At 35.8% G+C, this 20,140-nt stretch overlaps 1 protein-coding gene across 1 annotated transcript; it reads right to left on the bottom strand.

The window, feature by feature from the left end:
* Window positions 1-1,757: 1,757 nt before the first annotated feature.
* LOC135671112 (developmentally-regulated G-protein 2) lies at window positions 1,758-19,579 on the bottom strand. The gene is made up of 12 exons (XM_065179055.1): window positions 19,424-19,579; window positions 17,804-17,895; window positions 17,546-17,613; window positions 11,532-11,608; window positions 8,951-9,131; window positions 8,084-8,140; window positions 6,133-6,207; window positions 4,925-5,044; window positions 2,808-2,978; window positions 2,521-2,634; window positions 2,253-2,423; window positions 1,758-2,078 (listed from the first exon to the last, which is right to left on the bottom strand). The coding sequence occupies exons 2-12, from the start codon at window positions 17,871-17,873 to the stop codon at window positions 1,983-1,985; spliced, it is 1,200 nt and encodes a 399-aa protein (XP_065035127.1). The 5' UTR covers window positions 17,874-17,895; window positions 19,424-19,579; the 3' UTR covers window positions 1,758-1,982.
* Window positions 19,580-20,140: the final 561 nt, after the last annotated feature.

Below are 20,140 nucleotides of genomic sequence, written 5' to 3'. Positions count from 1 at the left end.
ATTCTTGGCATGGAGATCAAAAGAGATCGAGGAGTTGGAAAATTATTTTTGACTCAGAAAAATTACCTCAAGAAAGTCTTGGAGAGGTTTGGCATAAAAAATGCTGAGCCAATGAGTACTCCTCTTGCTAGCCATTTTCGGCTATGTGCTGCTCAGTCACCACAGTCAGTTGAAGAGGAAGAATATATGCTGAAAATTCTATATTCTAGTGCCACCGGTAGTATTATATATGCAATGGTTTGTACTCATCCAGATATTTCACAAGCAGTCAGTGTGGTTAGTAGATATATGTCTCGCCCGGGTAAAACACATTGGCAGGCTGTGAAGTGAATTCTCAGATACTTGCAAGGGACTTCAGATGCTTGTTTGGAATTTGGGAAAAATTGTAACACTTTGGTTGGTTACGTCGACTCTGATTATGCTGTGGATCTTGATAAACGAAGATCTTTGACAGGCTATGTATTTTGCGTTGGCTGTTATGCAGTTAGTTGGAAAGCTTTCTTACAACCTGTCGTAGCTACAAAGGCAGAATATATGGCAGTGACAAAGGTGATCAAAGAAGTTTTATGGTTAAGAGGATTGTTCAGCGAATTATGTCTGCATCAAAGTTTTACTACAATTTACTGTGATAGTTAAAGTGCTATTCATTTGACTAAAGACCAGATGTATCATGAGAGGACAAAACACATCGATGTGAAATTTCATTTTATTCGGGATATCATTGTTGAGGGAAAAGTCCTTGTTCATAAAATTCATACGAAGGACAATCCAGCTGATATGTTTACGAAGCCTCTTCCAGTTTACAAGTTCAAGCAGTGCTTGGACTTGGTTGGTGTTCATTGTTGGTGATTACCCGTTGGGGCTATTATGAAGAAGGTGGAGCAAGTTTTATTGGGACATGTCAAGGTGGAGATTTGTTAGTTTGGCAAGTCTCATAGTCTCACATCGGGAAAATCAGGCTTGTTATCTCCTATTGGAACTATAAATAAGGGCTTGGGCTTTGAAGTCAGATGCACCACAAGTGGCACCACAAGAAAACCTAAGTGTTTACTTTGGGTTTAAGTCCATACTTAGTTAAATAGTTTGGGCTTATAGTTTGGGTTTTTCTTGTTTAGTATTTTCAGGTGTTTTATGACCTAGGAACATCTTCCTAAGGCATTTGTAATTGTCCCTCTTTTGCAGTAGTGATTTGCTCCTCCTTCGTCCATGGATGTAGGTCAATTAATCGAACCACGTATATCTAGTATTGTTGTCTCGCTTTTATTCTTTTTGTTTTATTGTCTTGTTGGGTTGTCAAAATTACCTTGTGGTAAATATCTTAAGGTAGGAAGGGATGAGGAGACATGTAGATGAAAGATGAAGTAATGGCAGATGAAGAGGGAAAAGAAGTGGTGAAAGAGTAGGGAAAGACAGTGACGGAAGAGGAGAAAAGCTAGATAAGAATTTTGACTCCAATCTATTCATTAACCCAAACCATACTTTGTTCAATTTAATGAGAAAAAATCATTAGATTTAGTTTACATCAACTTAACCACTCGACCAATATCATATTTGACCATTAATGAAACAAGCAAAACCATATGATATTTTTCCAATGAGGGGGTTTTCTCGATAAATTATCCAATATTACAAGGCTTTGTAAAATACGTAAACCTTACTTTAAGATTTAAGTGGGAAATCAATGAGAGTTTATCCTGCATTATTTTGAAATATGCTAAAACTTTCATGATCTTCATCCAAAATGATTCACAAACTCGTAAATAAATTATTTTATGATGTGTGTCAAAACTTAAAATAAAGTTGACAATTAAGGTTCATGATGATTCAACTAGTTGAGAGATGATCTAACTGTGGATGCTTCAGAATCCAGCTTCTCAAGGATGATTTTGTCCGAAGAGCATATCTTCTACTCATGGACTCTCTCCTCGGTATCCAGATAATTAGATATGACACAAATCACCAGACAGATGCGACAAACATGATCATGTCTTCAATGGAGCCTTCTTCTCTCTATCGGATATGCGAGCAGGACCAGTTGTATGTGATTTAAACCGACCTCTCCCCCCTTCCTCCTTTTCCTGAGAGTCGAGAAAAAGCAAAGTCAGACAAGAATGCCAAAACTTCTAAAATACCATAAAGTGTTCGTCTTAACAAGGAAGAATGTGTTTTTCGTGTCAAGCCAAAAAGAGCATGGTAAACAAACAATTGACGATAAATTATCCAGATAGAACACAAACAGAGAGCAGGTATACCTTCTTCTTCACTATCTGGACAACGTCCTCGTCATGGAGATTGTGCGAGAGACCACAATGTTGTGGGTAGTGCCGTGCACTAGTTCCCCAAACAAGAACATATTTTAAATCTTTAATTATGCTACGATGTATATGATTACAGAAGTCTTCCACAGTGCATCCACCTCTATCCTGAGAGAGCCACATAATTAGATCATGAATCAGTGGCACTTCAACGAACAAGTGTTCCATTGTAGTTCCAAAGCATTAAAAAAAAAATGCAACTTACAGTAGAAAGGACAAAAGGATCTGTAAAATCAGGCTGTTGTCCCTGAGGCTTTGAATAAACTCTTACGAGACCCATTTCTTCCCACATCCTTGCCAGCAATCTGTCCAAGTTCAGCTGTATAATGGAAGTACGAGAAGAGGACCAACGTTTTAGCGAAAAGAAATGGAGTTCTCATGGTAATCAATTAAGAGTGTAAAATTATGTTGAAAATATCCATGTTGCTTGGTGTTATATGTGCCAACAAGTATAAATAGAGGATGACACATCAAATCTGAATTTGAACTTGCCTTTAAGTTACAGCTTATGACTACTGAATTCGGTTGGCGGGCTAGTCTGTCCACATCATCAATACCAATGACATCAATCTTGTTGTAGACATATACACACTTCATGTATTTCCGATTCCCCTCGATAACATCAATAAGGTCATCGACAGTAGCATCCTCACGGAATAGCACCTAAAAACAAATACACCATGAAGTTGGCATATTAATATATCATGTAGAAATAGCTATAAACTAACATTTCATAATAATGCTCGGGGACACAAATCGATATTAGAAAACTCAACAAGAAAGAAAAAGTTGGGTCTAATTAGATCCATAAACAAAAGAGAACCATATGGAATAATCAGCAATGCTTACAAAGTGATGTTTGTATCAATGAAAGGCACTCAGTACAACAAGCTGTAGCAGCTGCTCAATTGACCCCTCGAACATACATTCATCTCCTTGCTAACCACAAGGAAGAAATCATAGCCTTCATATACGGTGGTCTAAACTACTCGGTTATGGCTCAGTTTTGGCATTATTGTTCCTGTTTTACAGTTCTTCACCATGGCCTAAAGCAGTTGCACATGATATCTGATAACTGACCTGACCAATAAAGAAAACCGAACAGAAGATCTGAAGCTCATGTCCGCAGATAAGAGTGAATGAACATAATTAGGATCCTCTTCTTGACAAAATGGACAGGCTGTGAGTTATCCATGGGAGCTAGGTTTCCAAATGAATCGTACAGTTAAAATTTAAGTTGAAATGCAAGGCCCTGTCTGGATGTTGGAAGCTCATAGCATAAAGATAACACCAAGTGAAGAGGTGAAAAAGAAGTTGTTTTATAACAGCCAAACTCTAACCTGAGTTTGTGACTTCAGAAAGCTAACAAATATCAAACAGCTCCACAATACCCATGGAGTTTGTCCATTTCACTTAAGGGGTCCAACAAATCAGGAATTATGCATGTGGTGTTTGTTAAGCTAAATTCGATGGCATATTATGTGTGAAAATTAGAATAATCTTATTATGCCTACTTCAAGGAGAAATGGCTGGACAAGATGAAATGAACAGGAACATAACCCAGCATAGAAGCTTGGGAAGATGCAGTGTTGAACTACCAAGCAGCAGTGGAGACGATAACTCGTTTGATCAAAAGATATATGAATCTGAATATCCCTTTTTTTCCTATGAAAAATTGGAGAAAATATCTAAACAAATACACATTGCTTAAAAAGAGTCAAGTTAAGAAGCTGCAGAGCTTCCTACCTCAACAAGAAAATTACACTAATACCTTCAGAAACACTCTAATCAATCATTTCAAAATATTGTTGATGAAAAGAAGGCAGGACCCATGATAGTCATTACATCATTATTTCTGCCTCGGATAAAAATATGAAGATCTTCGCTTCAAAAAGAAATTACGTTCAGAAATAACACTGAAGATACTGGGCATATAAAACAGATAAGTTTAGAGTCATTCAAATGTTAGACGGTTCGGTGCAGTTCTGAATCGAGTTTGCGAGAGGGGGGAAGGGAATTGGATCCTGATCTGGCAAGGGCTGCAAGATTTGGATTTGGACTAGATTAGGGGCTAACCCAGATGAGCACCTGGAACATCCAGAACCTTGCCAAAGGTCCATTGAGGTGCTTGGAATTTTTACCGCCTCACCTAAGTGCCTCTTGATGTCATTGAATGAAACAGTTCACAGGGATGCTACATGTATCCCTCAAATAATACATTTTGAGGTGTTATAGCAATCCTTCATTAGATAAAGCTTTGCAAAATTGATGAATACAAGAATTATCTGCAGTAAAAGCATATATAAATTGAAATATATTTGTTCACAACTTTGCACTGGGGACAATTCAGATTGTTGAGAAATCTGTAAATTTAAGCTTGCAAACTAATGAAAAGATTGCTCAATGTCGTGGATCATTTGACAAACAGAAAAATGAAACAAAACTATGACTTTCATATTTCTAAAGGTAAAACAACTACAGTATGAAATTTTGGTGTAAATTCCATATATATAGATACATTTCCAGAAGGTCAATTGAAAGTTCCAAGAAAAATTCCAGTACATAAGTGCTCGGAAACTAAGAAACAAAGAGTAATTTGAAGATCATACCTCTGCATTGTGTATCTTGTACTCGTGTAGGATTTGATAGCATAGCTTCTCATCAATATGAGTCAAAGCACACGTACTATTGAAAGAAATGCCTCCAGTCTTTTTCTTTTTAAAATATATCTACAACCATTAGAAAATGTAATTTAACACCAGGACACTCATTTATTCCTAAGAGAGTAAAATTTCAAGAGCTCCATGTAAAGGGCCATGCATGTGTAAAGAATAAAAATATTAATTAAAATGCTAAAAGCTATTTTCATTTCTACAGGAACAAAGAGAAAAGTTTCAATTAAGTACATCAATGAATGGAGGCAATCTGATTATGCTTGTTAAATATTAGATAATGTGCACACTTAGCAGATGGTGAGACAATTACAAGGATATTTTACATATTAGGAACCTCTAAATCAATTAAAGTCCCTAAAGTTCCAGCAGCATATCAGATATAAGATTATACTGCTATTCCAATTATGGTATTTTATAATAGAGTTGTTAATTGCGGTAGCAAGAGACGGTTTCTTTTTTGGACAACCACAGCCCAGAATTCTCACTGCCAAATGTTCTTCCGTGCTAATGAAGTCACTTCTGTGTTAACCAAAAAATCAAATGGGAAAATCCAGGGTTCAGATCCATATTCAATGGAGAATAGTAGCCTACCAATTAACGGATGAGAAATAAAAATGATCAACAAAGTTAAAGAATGAGAATTACTATACACAACTGTCTTCATGGCTGATTATAACTATTCACTCAACATATTGCACGTAGGCTGATTTGAATTGCAGTCTTCTTTCATCAAAGACTCAACTATGGTGATGGAAGGTCAAAGATGACCCAAGAGCCAAACAGTCTAACAAGGCAAGAGATGAAGTTATAAATGGGCATTCAACCAATAGAAAATTAAAAAGACAAATAGATAATATAATTCAACTAAAATATTATTAGAACAAACTGGATAAATCTATGCTCTGTAGTGCTTTTTCTGAAACAGAAATAAAAAGAAACTTAAGGCTACAAGATCCAGATGCAAAGTAAAAGCATGATCATTCTCAGAGCAGGAATAGGTGGTAATGCAAAATAATTCTCAGAGCATCTTGAGCAACACAAAAAAAGACCTTTTAGGTCCAACAAGTAGCGTACATTTAAAATATGCAGGTATCAAAATGCCAAGACACAAAGTACTTAGGAAACTCAAACAAAGAACATACCTGAGGTGGTCTCTTGTTCAAACGCAAACCAACAGCTTCCAGTTCTTTTGTTAATATTTGACGATGCCCCTCACTCTGAGATCATCTTAAATGATGCACACATTTAGAGGATAGGATGGATGGCAACAAATACAAGAAAACATGATGAAATGAGAGTATAAATTTTGAAATTTCATATTTTGTGCAAGTTCAATAATCTATGACCATGACATGAAATTTGTAAGATAACTATTCATCTAAACTGCAAAGTTTCACAAGAATACTTCAAATGTATTTTTAAAAAATTTTAAAGGGCAGGTCAAAAGTCCAAATTGCATTCAAATCACCAATACTCAACATTTCATAAGCCTTAAATATACACCGAAAAAAGCATGTACAGAAGACACAAATTTAAATGTCTGACTGTATTGATGTTCACACAAACATGATATGGACATGACAAGCATTTTAAAGTGTGAGTGTGCATCATAATCGCCAACAATAAGGGTTGCTATTTCGTGTAGACTGTGTCAATACTTATCAAGCACAATACAATAAAGTGTCGTGTTGGCCAACACAAGCCAAAAAATGTCATGCCATGTATCAACACCTCCGACATAGGTTAGTATCTCAACTATTGATGCCCTTTTGGCATTTGATATATTTCAAAGTTCAAACTGTGCTGATTGCCATAGTAATCCTTGGTTTGGTTCATTTCCTATTACTAAATGAGTTTTACTCTCAATTATAAAGGTGGAATGTAAGTCATTTACCAGAAGTTCATTTCATATTACCTTGGAGAAGTAAAACATTTTCTATAATTTTCTTTCCCTGTGATAGGTCCATGATGGTCCGACAGCCAATTGGCATCAGAATTCTTTTTTTATTTTTTTATGTTATTATACTCTGTGACAACTATTGACAGCCTTCGTCTTTTCCTCTTCAACTCCTCCTCTTACTCTGCCTCCGCGTCTTATGCCCCCTCCACCAATGCCTCCTTCACATTGCTGCTGCTTTTGCATCCTCCTAAACTGCTGCCTCCTCATTTGTGTTGCTGCCTTGTCTGTATTTCTGCCTTCTCCTGTTCCTCCCCTCTTCTCTCTCTCTCTCATGATGGTCTGAGTGATAATGAATACAATACCGAGTCATCGCGCCAAACAGTACCATACTAAACCAACCGCTTGTCAATATCAGTACTTAACCAGCGCCAAACAGTCATCGCGCTGCTATTCTACAAATGGATCATGTCCTCGAGCTTGATAATTTATCGTAGGATGAAACCAGCAGTGTAGGAAGATTGCATGTGCTAGGAACTACAGATCAGAATGTAGCATATAGAGTATAGATGAGTTATACAAAGCCATAGGAATATATCTATATATATATATATATGATGGCATGAAATTTGTACCATATTGTAGAAGAAACTACTATAACAGAATGACATTAGCTAGGAACTAAAGACCAGAATGAAGCCTACAGAATTATTAAAAGAGAGCTACGGAAGAGACTGAAGGCATCAAATATTACGATATTGAGTAGGTGATTTGATATCAGCAGTCCAACCCAGGTTGAGATGATTCATCTAACAATGAAGACATGTGTCTCATTACTAGCAGTAAAGCCTCCTCAATGAAGTAGCCATTGGTACAGGAAACCCTATCTAAGAATTTAAGTGAGTGATGCTTCAACAACTGCCAGAAGAATAAGCCAACATGTTGGAAAGCTAGTGATCTCTTAGTCAAGACTTTGTTCAATATATTGATGGCAGACAAACCCAACAATGCTTAACTCATTTGAAATGTCTATTTATCATATGATGAAATACAAGGAAATAGGACGAAAGAGATCTGAATAACTTATTAACAGGACTAGGCAAATGAAAGCATGCAATGAAATGCTTTATTCAACATTAATAAAAGGGCAGTTCCTCCAACAAAAGAGGCTCTAAAGAAAACATAAACCGACTTACTTTTGAGGCATCAAGAACCATCAACACAATGTCTGATGACTTGGCAACAGCAATAACCTGGAAACAAAGAAAACCAAAGTCAAATTTCATTTTACCCAACTACACATGGCATGTCATTTTGCAGCTCAAGAAATCTATAAAAGGTGCAAACAGAGGTCAAAACTTCAAATCAACAGCCTTTAGCTCCAATGATGGTTAGTTTGCTCCAAAAGATGTAAAAAAATCAATGACCCAAATAAACAGAATTTGTTTTAATTATCAATCTCATATATATAGTGGTCCAAGCAATTCTAATCAAGCATTGTTGTGCTGAGCAGCACAGAACAACACGAGTCAAAAGGTATTATTGGCACATGTCAAGTTGACTGTGTAGGAAGTGGCCAGACTAATTCTTAGCACATGCTACTGATCATAGGGGCATTGTGACCAGCATCATATTGTATCATACCCTGACAAAATGGTCTTCGCTTTTATGACAACAATTCTTGATTATAATAAGAATACGCTTTAGGACATCTCCTTTTGTAGGTTTACAGCAAATTTTAGGTCTAAAAGATTCAACAACACTATACGATTCATATTCAAAAATTAATTCCATGCCAACAAAAAGGACACGGTAATAAGTCATAGAACAAACAAGCTGCATAACAGTATGAAATGTAGCCTATCATTCCCCATAGTCCATCATGTAACAAAATGCAACTTTGATACAAGTGCAAATAATCTTATCCTGATGAAACAGTCTATAAAGGAAAAAAAATTCTCCTGGGTTCATAAGTACGGAAACCATACAAATGCAGGAATAAGTTCAGTTTGACAGATAACATAACAATAAGTGGCAATTTAATCTATAGTGAGTAACTACACCTGCCTACCACGCCCCTTTCCTTCTGAAGCACCTTCAATGATTCCTGGAAGATCTAGAAGTTGGATTTTGGCATCATTATAGTTGATAATTCCTGGTATGCAAGTAAGGGTTGTGAACTCATAGGATGCAGCTTCTGAATGTGTTCCAGTCAACAAAGTTAGAAGTGTAGACTTCCCCACACTGCCACATAGAAATAATAAATAAGCTACTTGTAGTAAAAGACCTAAACACATTGAATATAATAACAACCAAGAATTTATATCTCAATCCTGGAATCTATAGGTCACTTATAAAATCAGCACCAACCATACTAGACAGCATAGCATCTGGTAACAATCAAGGGAAAAAACCAAAATAATAAAAATACAAGCAAAACAGGATAAAATCTTAGAGGGAGAGAGCACTTTCTCTTGTCTCCAGTTGGCGGTGCTATCTAGGGTTTTTAAAAGATGCACCACTAAGACCTTGCCCCCTCATCTCTTCTCTTCTTCTATTGTCCTCTTCTTCCTTCACTGTCTTTGATAGAGATATAATAGAGGAGGCCTCACGAGCTACAAGTCGTGACATTTATTACAAACCAAAACCATCAAGAATGACTTTAGGGTGTTTGGGCCCAAGCCAAAGTATAAAAACAATGTTCTTTAATGAGATTAGAGGGAATTTATCGGTTTGCATCTGCAAACAGATCGGTATGTATACTAACATTTATACCATGAATTAAAGTTTCTTCCCAACAAGTTATGACTGAAATTACCAGGAAGATCAAGATTTTTAACATGGCCACAAGTGCAACTAAAAAATCACTTTTCCTTGAGTACATTTTGTACGACGATACAAGGGGGAGGCAGCGGCAGAGAGAAGAGGTGGGGAGGAAGCAACGGAGAAGAAGAGGGGAGGAGTTGGCAGTGCCGGAGGATGATGACGACACCAGAGGCAACGGAGGAGGCAACAATAGTGGCGACAAAGAAGTGAAGTTAATGGCTGCTCACCTAAGCATTAAAGACCCAAGCACCTCAAGATAAACCAGGCGAAGCACCTAGGTCTTAGCAATGGATAATCTATATCTTGGTTCAAGCCACTTGGTCTGATCAAATCAAACCCTAAACCTCACCACCACCCCAACAACCCCTTGATGTGCGACCCTTCTTCGCAGGAAACCTAAGCATCGCACCGACCTATGAACAACATTCGTGCACCAGACAACCCCCCTCTTCAAAAATGTCTCCCTTCTCACAGACAGCAGTATCTCCCCCTCTTCTTGCTCGCTCTCCCTTGCAGTAGTGGTGCTGGCTGGCTTCTCTATATCCCTTTGACACTTTCCTCTCTCTCTCTCTCTCCCTCTCTCCTGATGGTGCAGCCCCCACTCCCACCGCTCTTCTTTTTTCTCCCAACTTTCGCGAGACACCTCCGACTCTTGCTCTCCCTCTTCTCTCGACTCAAAATCTTCTGACAGCCACCACCCTACCCCCTCATTCTCCCTCTTCTATTGTTGTTAGGACTTAGGACCCCACTAACCTCCTTTGGTGCTCTTGTTCATTAATTATTGTTAATAAAAGTTAACACTTGTTAATAACTGAATGTGTTAACTATTGAATTTGTCACTCCTAGTATTTTGGATTATTACTATAGTTTTAGGGACCTGAATTATGACAACTGTAGGTAGTAGCTCAGATGAATCATATGCAAGAAACTTAAAATACATTCTGTATCAAGGTTCATAATTTCATACCATACCAGACTATCGAGTTCAGCTCGGTACGGTACGGTACGGTACGAGTATACCAAGCGGTACGTTCAAGCGTACGGTATTAGGCTATTGATAGAGCCAAAGAAAAAAATCTAAAAATCTTTTGGTAGGAAAGAGAAAGCATAAGGACATCTTTACAATTTACAATCATAGATAAAAGATAAAAATATCGCTTCATCATCCATTACATATAGCGAGGCACAATTTGAACCCAAAATTCTTTTATAAGAACTCTATAGAAGTTATATTTGGGTTATTATAGTACATTGCAAGAAACAAATGAACTACCTTTATATAAGAATACCAAGGGCCATTTTAGAATTTCTATGAAAATTCGATCAAAGGCTACTAAATCTCAAGGTATTTGTTAATTTATATAATTTAATAATATATATGAATTCATTAGCCCTTATTTTGTTTACCTTGGGCTTTTTGCTAATAGCTTCTTCTTCACTTCCATCATATCCTCTTTTTGTCATTAGTAGTTATCACCTCGATATCATCCTTCTCTCTAACATTGTCGCCGAGGTTGGTCTAGAGAGGTCTATCCACTAACTATATGATGATTATAGTCTGTATGCACTTTTGGATACACCTTTGTTAATATGTATTGTTTCTTCCATGCATATTCTGAGAGCAAAAGTCCATATTTTCAATGTATGTATTGGCATATCCAAATATAACTCGACACAGCAAACTAGTCCGATATTGTTGTCACTCAGGTACTTAGGCAAAGCAACAACAATGAGTTTTACATGCATGGTTCAGTTAAAATTGTTTCTCACAATAAGAAAATCAAAAGAAAAATAGAAGTTACAGGAGATAGAAAAAACCTCGGGAAACCGATCAGTGCAACACGACCATGACCAAACTTTGTAACTTCAAAACCCTCTCCAGCTCCACTAGAACCCTATTTGTAATACAGTTGAGGCTATAAAAATCCATAAAATGACAATAAGAAGAAAAAACATTTAGACTACAATATCATGAACCACATATAGCAAAACCAGAAGCAAGCTTGTGGCCACCTTCCTAAAGAGCAGTTTCACTACATTACAACATTCCCAAAGCATTTATCACAAATAGATCCTAACAGAATAAGAGATATGTAAGAGATATTAACTGATTGAACAAGTTGTATTGTCCCAACTTGTTTGGGGTCAATTTCATGGATCTTATTCCCCCCATGTTTATAAGAATAAAGAAAATTATTGGTCATCAACAGATTAACATGTCCCTCCTTTTTTAAGGTTTGGGACCACAGTCGAAAATATTTAACAATAAGCATGCACAGGCGGAGTTTGTCAAGTTAGTTGCTTCAAAAAATAGTGACATTATGATTTAACAAAAAATTACTTTCCCTATTTGCCAACAAAGAGGAAAAACAAGAAAGCGCACAACTATTGCTAGGTACTACAACAATGAGCTCTCTTTAGAACGGGATTATCGGTTATATAGGCTTCTTCAGTAATTTGTAATTTTCTACTGAAAGAGTTCGTGCAGAATAGGAAAGTTCAGGACTGATTTCATGCAACAACTTCTCGCAAAAGGAAAAATAACTTATTACTAAGTTATGCACAGCTAAAAGAACCACCATTGTGCAGATATAAGTCAAGGTATTTTTTGCACAAGTCCGAAGGGTTATAGACCATCAGGCAGCCACCTATCACATGTTACAAAAAGAAACCAAGTCCTCTCTCATGACATCCTAATAATATCATCCATGTCATTTATATAACTCGGTGATTTAAAAAGCGCTATGCACCTAAAGGCACCAAGGTCCCAAAATGCCCGAGGCACTAGGCGCTCACCCAAGCGAAGCGAGGTTCTCTGAAATATTAAAATATAAAAAATAATATAATTGATAAATATGATTATATAAATAAAAATATGACATTAAATTAAAAAGACCTAAAGTACCAAGTCGCATTATCCATCTTCTAAAAACAAAAATGTCAAAAGACTCAAAACAATAAAGTTTACATCAAATTCAATCATCATCATAACCAACATCATCATTTTTAAACATTTCATCATTTTTCTCTTCCTCTCGTCCATCTTCATCAAAATATGTTTCTTCCTCTTCAAGAATGGCAAACGATGAATTTGAGGCTTTTGCACTCATTTTGCTTTCATCATATGTCTTGTATATATCCGTAATTCTCTAACAACTAAGACTCTTGCCACATCTCTCCATGTCAAGCTGTCATCTTCAAATACAAGCTCATTTTCGGCATCTTACAAGTTCGCACCCATTTACCCCACCAACCACTCATTTGAGTCATAAATGTCTTATAATAAAATTGGATCAATATTATTTCACAAATCATAATGAAACTTCAGTGCTTAATTATACTTTATATAAACTAGATCATGTAATCGTTGATGTTCTAACTGATTTCTTCTCTTTGTGTAAATTTATCATATCACATAATTTAAAAATATATTAATGCATCTATCTAAAAAAGAATAGATTAATTGAAATAAAAATATTTTATGATCCTTACATGCTCAAAGACACTCGAATTTCGCTCACAACCCATAGCACTACAAGTCAAACTAAGAATTTCGATAACTAATTAATACAAGTTCAAGATAGAATTTCCAAATAGACTCCATCATTTAGTTGCAAATTTTACTTTATTATTAACAATAACATACTATAAATGAAATTAATTACATAAATTTATAAATACTTAGGGATGTAGTTGTCCTAGATCGAACTACCATTGAAATTCCAAAAAGATCGTGAGTATTCTTATATAAAAACAATTCACGTATGATCTTATCCTATACCTCAAGGCTTAAAACTAATTTTGCAATACACTTATATAACCAATTTACAACTTCTGCATCAAACTCAATGGAAGTATTCTTATAAAAGAATTCTGGGTTAAAATAATATTCTGCTGCATGTAATAGACAATGAAGTTGACAATTTCATCTTTCATCAATGATTGCAAATATGTTCTAATACTTTTCTTTAATTCCATCAAAAGACTTTTAAGTTGTCTCTTTTGTTCTATCCATAACCTCATAAATGTATCTCATTGTAGGCTTCTTTTTATTATCTGTCAACCAAAGGACTTGAACAAGAGGATCGATTACCTTTAATGTATAAACTATAAAATTTTAAAATGATAGCATTAAGATAATATCATCGGCCCTCTTGCATTTCGCTTATTTTGCCCATTTGCTTATCACTCATTTCTCCAAGGTCAACATGTTTCTCATGTTATATTTTTTACGCTACACGCTTTGTAATATCAAAAAAGAAGTAACAAATTGGATGACACCATATCTCACCAATTCTTTGTTGCCTATGAATTTTCTTATTATATTCAAAGCCCCAATATAATTATAAAGAAATCCAACAATAAAGATTATCATTTCTAAAGCCTTCTTGATGTCAGAAATATTTCCAACATCCTCTAACATTAAATCAATGCAATGTGCCACACAAGGAGTCCAATATATATGATCTTTTTGCTTCAAGTAATTTACCTAAAACAAAAGATAATAAAATTGATAAGACTTAGGAGTCATAAAATTCTTCTATTTAAATTGGAGACATAGAGTAATTAAAAGATAAAAAAAATTAAAAAGATAAATCAAACTAGCTAACACATAATTGTTTCCATTGTCGGTTATAACTTGGATGATGTTTTGTTCACCAATTTCTTCCACAAACTTGTCAAGCAACTTATATCTTTTATCTAAATTTCATAAAAGATGATGCATTTATGGACTTCACAAATAAAAGATGACCATAAAATTAATTATACTCCTATTTCTCCTATTGACCCAAGCATCTGACATAATTAAGCAATCATGCTTTACCCATGGTTTTTTGTGACCCTTTAATAAATCATTTATATAATCTAACTTTTTTTTCAATAATGAAACTCGCAACTCATAATAACTTAGAGGTTTTAATCCCTTTCCATATCTTCCAATTACTTCAATCGTCTCTTTAAAACTATCCAAACAACAAGTATTAAGAGAAAGGCTAGTCTAATAGAAGAAGTGAACAATGTGCTAAATCGTTCTTTCCTTTATTTCCTTATCACAAGCATCACTTATATTTGTTTGTCTTAATTTTGCTCCTACTTAACCTTGTTGCTTCTGTGATCCTTGATACATATATAAGTCCATTAGTCTCTTTTTACCCTTCTTAATAACTATGGTTTCTTTTCCTTTTCTGTCATATACTTTTTTCTCATTTGCATTGACACTTTTTGAATAATCTTCTTCATCATCACTAATATGCTTAGAAGTATCCACGGGTAAAATCTCATAAGATTCATTCCTTTGCATTTTTTTCAGTCATATAAGCCAACTCTTTTTTTACATCAAGTGAATACTTCTTACATGATGATACATTCTTGTAGTTCCCTACTTGTTTGCATGAAAAATATCACCTCTAGTAATCTTTTCGCAGAAGATGCAAGTAACTGCATTAGAATAATTAGAATCCTTTAGATAATTATATTTCCATACAGAATCCTTAAATTTTTTTATGAATCTTTTGAATTGCTTTGTACACTTGTCATTAATCGTGAAACCCTAATAATAATTTTAAATAATTATATATTAACAGTGCTAAAATCTAAATGGGGACTATTATATGATAATTGTAGTTAATAACAAGGTCTTCAATTTCGAATAATACCGCCCGTACCGGGCGATACGTACCGATCCATCAACAGACCGATGTTACCGAACAGTATATATATATATATATATATATATATATATATATATATATATTATTTATTTATTTATTTATTTATTTATTTATTTATTTATAAAAGGCGACATCGTATCGCCTCGACGACGTCGCCTTTCCCTCCTCCCATGCTGTCACGGACAAACTTCGAAACAGGATGTTTGATGTAATGCTTATGTATGTCCGTGTCTTTTGGCATGTTCATGCCTTGTACAGCATGTAGAGGGACGGCCGAAGGCTTAATAGTCCCATTTTAGTTGGGTTGGTGGCCTCTTTAGGCTTGTAAATAAAGGTTGTGTCATGTGGACACGTGCGAGAGATCTTCGGTCTGTAATGGACCATTTTACCCCTTTGTTGAGCAACTGTTCAGAGCTTGTAAAGTATGTTTGTAATTTGCATTGTCTATGAAGTGTTTTTCGGAGATGTTTGCTTGTGGATCCCGATTGAGGCGTTTTCTCTAACCCATTCTCTCTTTCGTGGGTCCTAAGGGACATTGGAGACTTCGGGGAGGCTGACCTTTGCGGACGGACACGCAAGGGTGCCGCACGACTTAGGCAAAACCAGCTAAGTCCGTGACAATGCGGGGCGACGTCGCTTTTATAAATATATATATAATATTTTATATATAAATATATATTTATATTTATTTTATTTTCTTACTTATATATATATATATATATATATATATATATATACACCGAACGGTATACCGCTCGGTATACAGTACTGTACCATACCGAATGAATATCGAAACTCCGGTACAGTACGATATTTCAATCCTTGGTTAATAATCTACTGTTAACAGTATTTAATCTACTATTAACAGTAGTTAGAGGAGAGAAAAAGTGACCGATGGTGGGAAAGTGGGGAAGGAGAGGGCGACAGTGACAGAGGAACTTTCATACAACAACGATAGCAACGGCAAAAGTTGCAGACGACAACAACAACGGCGAAGGAACCTTCGGACGACAACAACAGTGATGGCGAAAGCTTTAGACGACGGCAACGACGATGGCAGAAACTATAGACAACAACGTCATGGGCGAAGGAAGCTTCAGACGTGTTCGTCGATGGCAAAGGAAGCTACGGTCCTCTCCCTCGACAGTGGAAGGAGCTACATACGGAAGCAACAACGACGAAGGAAGCATCGATCCTATGCATCAGCAGTAGAGGTAGTGGTAGAGGAAGTGTCAATGACGAAGGCAACGGCCGCGCTAGGGTTTATGGCTCGGGGTCACGTCGAGGGAGGGTGTTTAGTTTAGTAACATATAGCTTAGTTGGTTCAATTGAACCAACTAAGCCACTGTTCAATAGAACCAATGATAGTCTAGTTCAGTTGCTTCGTTTCAACCAGGCGCTCGCTACAGGCGCCCGGTGCCCAGGTTCAAGCGAGCACCCAGACGGCACTTCATTGAAGCGCGCCGATTGGTCAATCTTTAAGGCACTCAGGCCTCGCCTTGCCTCACCCAAGCGCCAAGGCAAGCACCGGGGCACCTATTTAAACCACTGACATAACTAAAACATAAAACTCCATCCAGTGGTAGTTATCTTACTTTAGCTACATGGACCCTCCAATATATATATATATATATATATATATATATATATATATATATATATATATATATATATATATATATATATATATATATATATATATATATATATATCTTACTTTAGCTACATGGACCCTCCAATATATATATATATGTATGTATGTATGTATGTATATGTATGTATGTATGTATATGTATGTATGTATGTATATGTATGTATATATGTATATGTATATATATATATATATATATATATATATATATATATATATATATATATATATATATATAACAGCAACTCAATCAAATTAGCCTAGGCCTAAAGTTGACCCAACAAGATCCCTTTGTGAGCTTTGACTATTTTTCCCAAAAGTTAGGCTTGGCTTACAAAACCAAACTGAACATATGGTCGGCTAAGTGAACATAAGGTCCATTGTATGTCAAATTTACCTAAGTGAACATTGCACTAGCCTATGCAGAGAAATCATGAATCAACAATGCTCAAATTTTACATGCATATACAAATTACATGTAGATAGGAGGGATGAGAAAACATACAAACCTTGGGAGGCTCTAAAAGTTGGGTTCTTAATTTTGCTAGCTTTGCCTTTAGCTGCCCAAGGTGGTACTCTATATGAGAAAGAAAAAGAGATTAACATTTACATGCAAAACTTATAGCATTCATATTTACTACAACAAAGAACTATCATGATTTAAACAAATAGTGAAACTGATAGCATTCGTGTTTACTTTAGTACAAGTTGAATATGTATGGTGGAAAAATCTATGGGTATTTACATGCAACAAGAAAGAAAAGAACCTGTAGCCTTATTCTTTTGAGTCCTGGCCATCTCAGCCTCGATCTCCTTGATTCTCTCAAGGATACCCATGTTTATTAGATATAAAACAAACCTGCCAAAAAAGGAAATGCCACAGATACATCACCAAATGTCACATAACAATTTGGCAATAGCATGGCGATGCAAAGCAAGATAATCATTAGAGAGAAAATGATATGAGTGTAAACAAATAAGCTGATCTTCAGAAACCAAAAGTAAGTACTGGTTCAGATACAAAAATCAAGTTATCCAAAAGCACTTCTAAAAAGACCACCGGAGAGAATCATTGGATATTTACTACAGAAGTCACGGTATATTTAGAAAATGAAAGTCTCATAATTTGTGATTTATGTGCTAATAGATGTCAAATAATCACATGTAAGTCATGTGTGATGGAGAAAAGTAAATCAAATTGCAAAAAATGCAAAAGAAAAGGAAAGGTTCAGACTAGTTATAAAGTTACAAGAATCAAATAAATTGAGAAAAGGCATACAACTTGTATAATAGAACAAATACCATTTGCATCAAAAATTTTACTTTCATCTTTACTTACCTCTGTAACAAATGCAGATAATGACACTGATATAAAAGCTTTTATTAGCAAGGGCAGATAACATTGTGGATTATTATGCAGACATAACAGGAGTCAAGGATATTGCTATGTTAAAGCATAAGCATTTACTATAACAAAGAACTATCAGGTGTTGAAAAAAAATTGAATATGCAGCATGATATGAGAAACTACTACTTTGGATGCAAAATTAAAAAGCAAATCCCACTTAAACTAAAGAATTCTGGCATCTGGAGCATATTAATCCAATTGTAATCATATATAACAAGGCAGCAACTAACAATGGAACATCAGACAAACTGGTCATCCGATTCCTCACTACAACCATCATCAGAAGTTGGCCCGACCCTACTACTAAAATCATATAAAAACATAGACCACCTTGTCGCAACAGGAACACATCACATGCCTTCACCTCTTGCTTCCTTCCTGTAATTATATGTACTTACTGTTCCCATCATATATGCTAAAGTACTCGAGAATACTATCAGCCCTAAATGCAATGTCTTTATTAGTTCTGTGACATATTTCTATATCAATTATCGTTATATGCTAGATGTTAACCAAATCAAGAAAAACAGATTTCTATGAAACTGCACGCCACTTCATTAAGGTAGCTCCTAGTTCCTATTATACTCGTACCATCGTTTAGGAAGCATCTCTGTGTTAAATCGACACTCCTAAATTCATGAAACGTCTATATATAACAGAAAACATAATCTTCAACGATCGTCGTAAGGAAGCCCTCGACTCGACCGACCGTTTATTCATGGATCCGCAAGATCAAAGGAAGCATCGCCAATGCGACGAGCCTTCCCCACTATTCATTGTTTGTTGTCACATATCACAATCCAAAGATCGACGAGTTCTGGATATCTTTAGTCCGTGTTATGAGGTGAACTAAAACACAATAATTTTGAGGAGAAAATCTAGCAGAAAAACTAGATTCGAATCGAGAAAGGGATTACAAGATAGCACACAGAGAAAAGATCAACGGCGGAAAGAAGATGACAAAAGGAAGAAAACGAACCCTAGGAGAAGAAGAGATCAGCGGCGGTGGTGATCGAAGAAACGAGGGATGAACGATTAACCGCAGTGCCGCCCACCAATGACGAGTTCGCGGGTGGGGATCGTGGAAGGGGAGGGTTTAAAGGGAGTTCACGGATCCAATGGTACCCCTAAGTCCGCAGTGCTTTCCGGCCGATTCCGTGTCACCGGCATAATCTACCCTTACGACAATAGAATATAACTGTGGGATCCACTGCAACAAACGAATAGTAGTACGAAAACAAGTAAGAAGTGTCTGTGGGTGGTTTATCTCCAGTTCGTGTAAGGTTTCCCATATCATACGGCAATCAGATACAAACCAGAAGAACTTTAATAACCAAGATAACGCGGTAATTTATAGTTAAGTGAAAAGTAAATAACGAGATAATTTTGGACAGAATAAGACAGAAAAGAAAGAATTATGGATTATTCAGGAAAAATTACGGAGGATTTAGATATTGTACACAGTGATGTGATCCTTGTATCCCAATTATTCTTTTGTAATTGTTGCTAGGGTTTTAGCAGGAGATTGAAATTTATATATTCATTATCTTATAGTATATTATCTCTAGTTTATCCCGTGATTTTTACCTTTCACATTGAAGATGTTTTCCACGTATATCTTGGTATTATATTTGATTGTGATTCCATTTAATTCCGCTGCGTGTTATAGTCTGCTAGTATTTGTTCATATACAAAA

Source organism: Musa acuminata, unplaced genomic scaffold, assembly GCF_036884655.1.
Source record: "Musa acuminata AAA Group cultivar baxijiao unplaced genomic scaffold, Cavendish_Baxijiao_AAA HiC_scaffold_1138, whole genome shotgun sequence".
NCBI lineage: Eukaryota > Viridiplantae > Streptophyta > Magnoliopsida > Zingiberales > Musaceae > Musa > Musa acuminata.
This window is presented reverse-complemented; position numbering and strand designations above follow the sequence as displayed.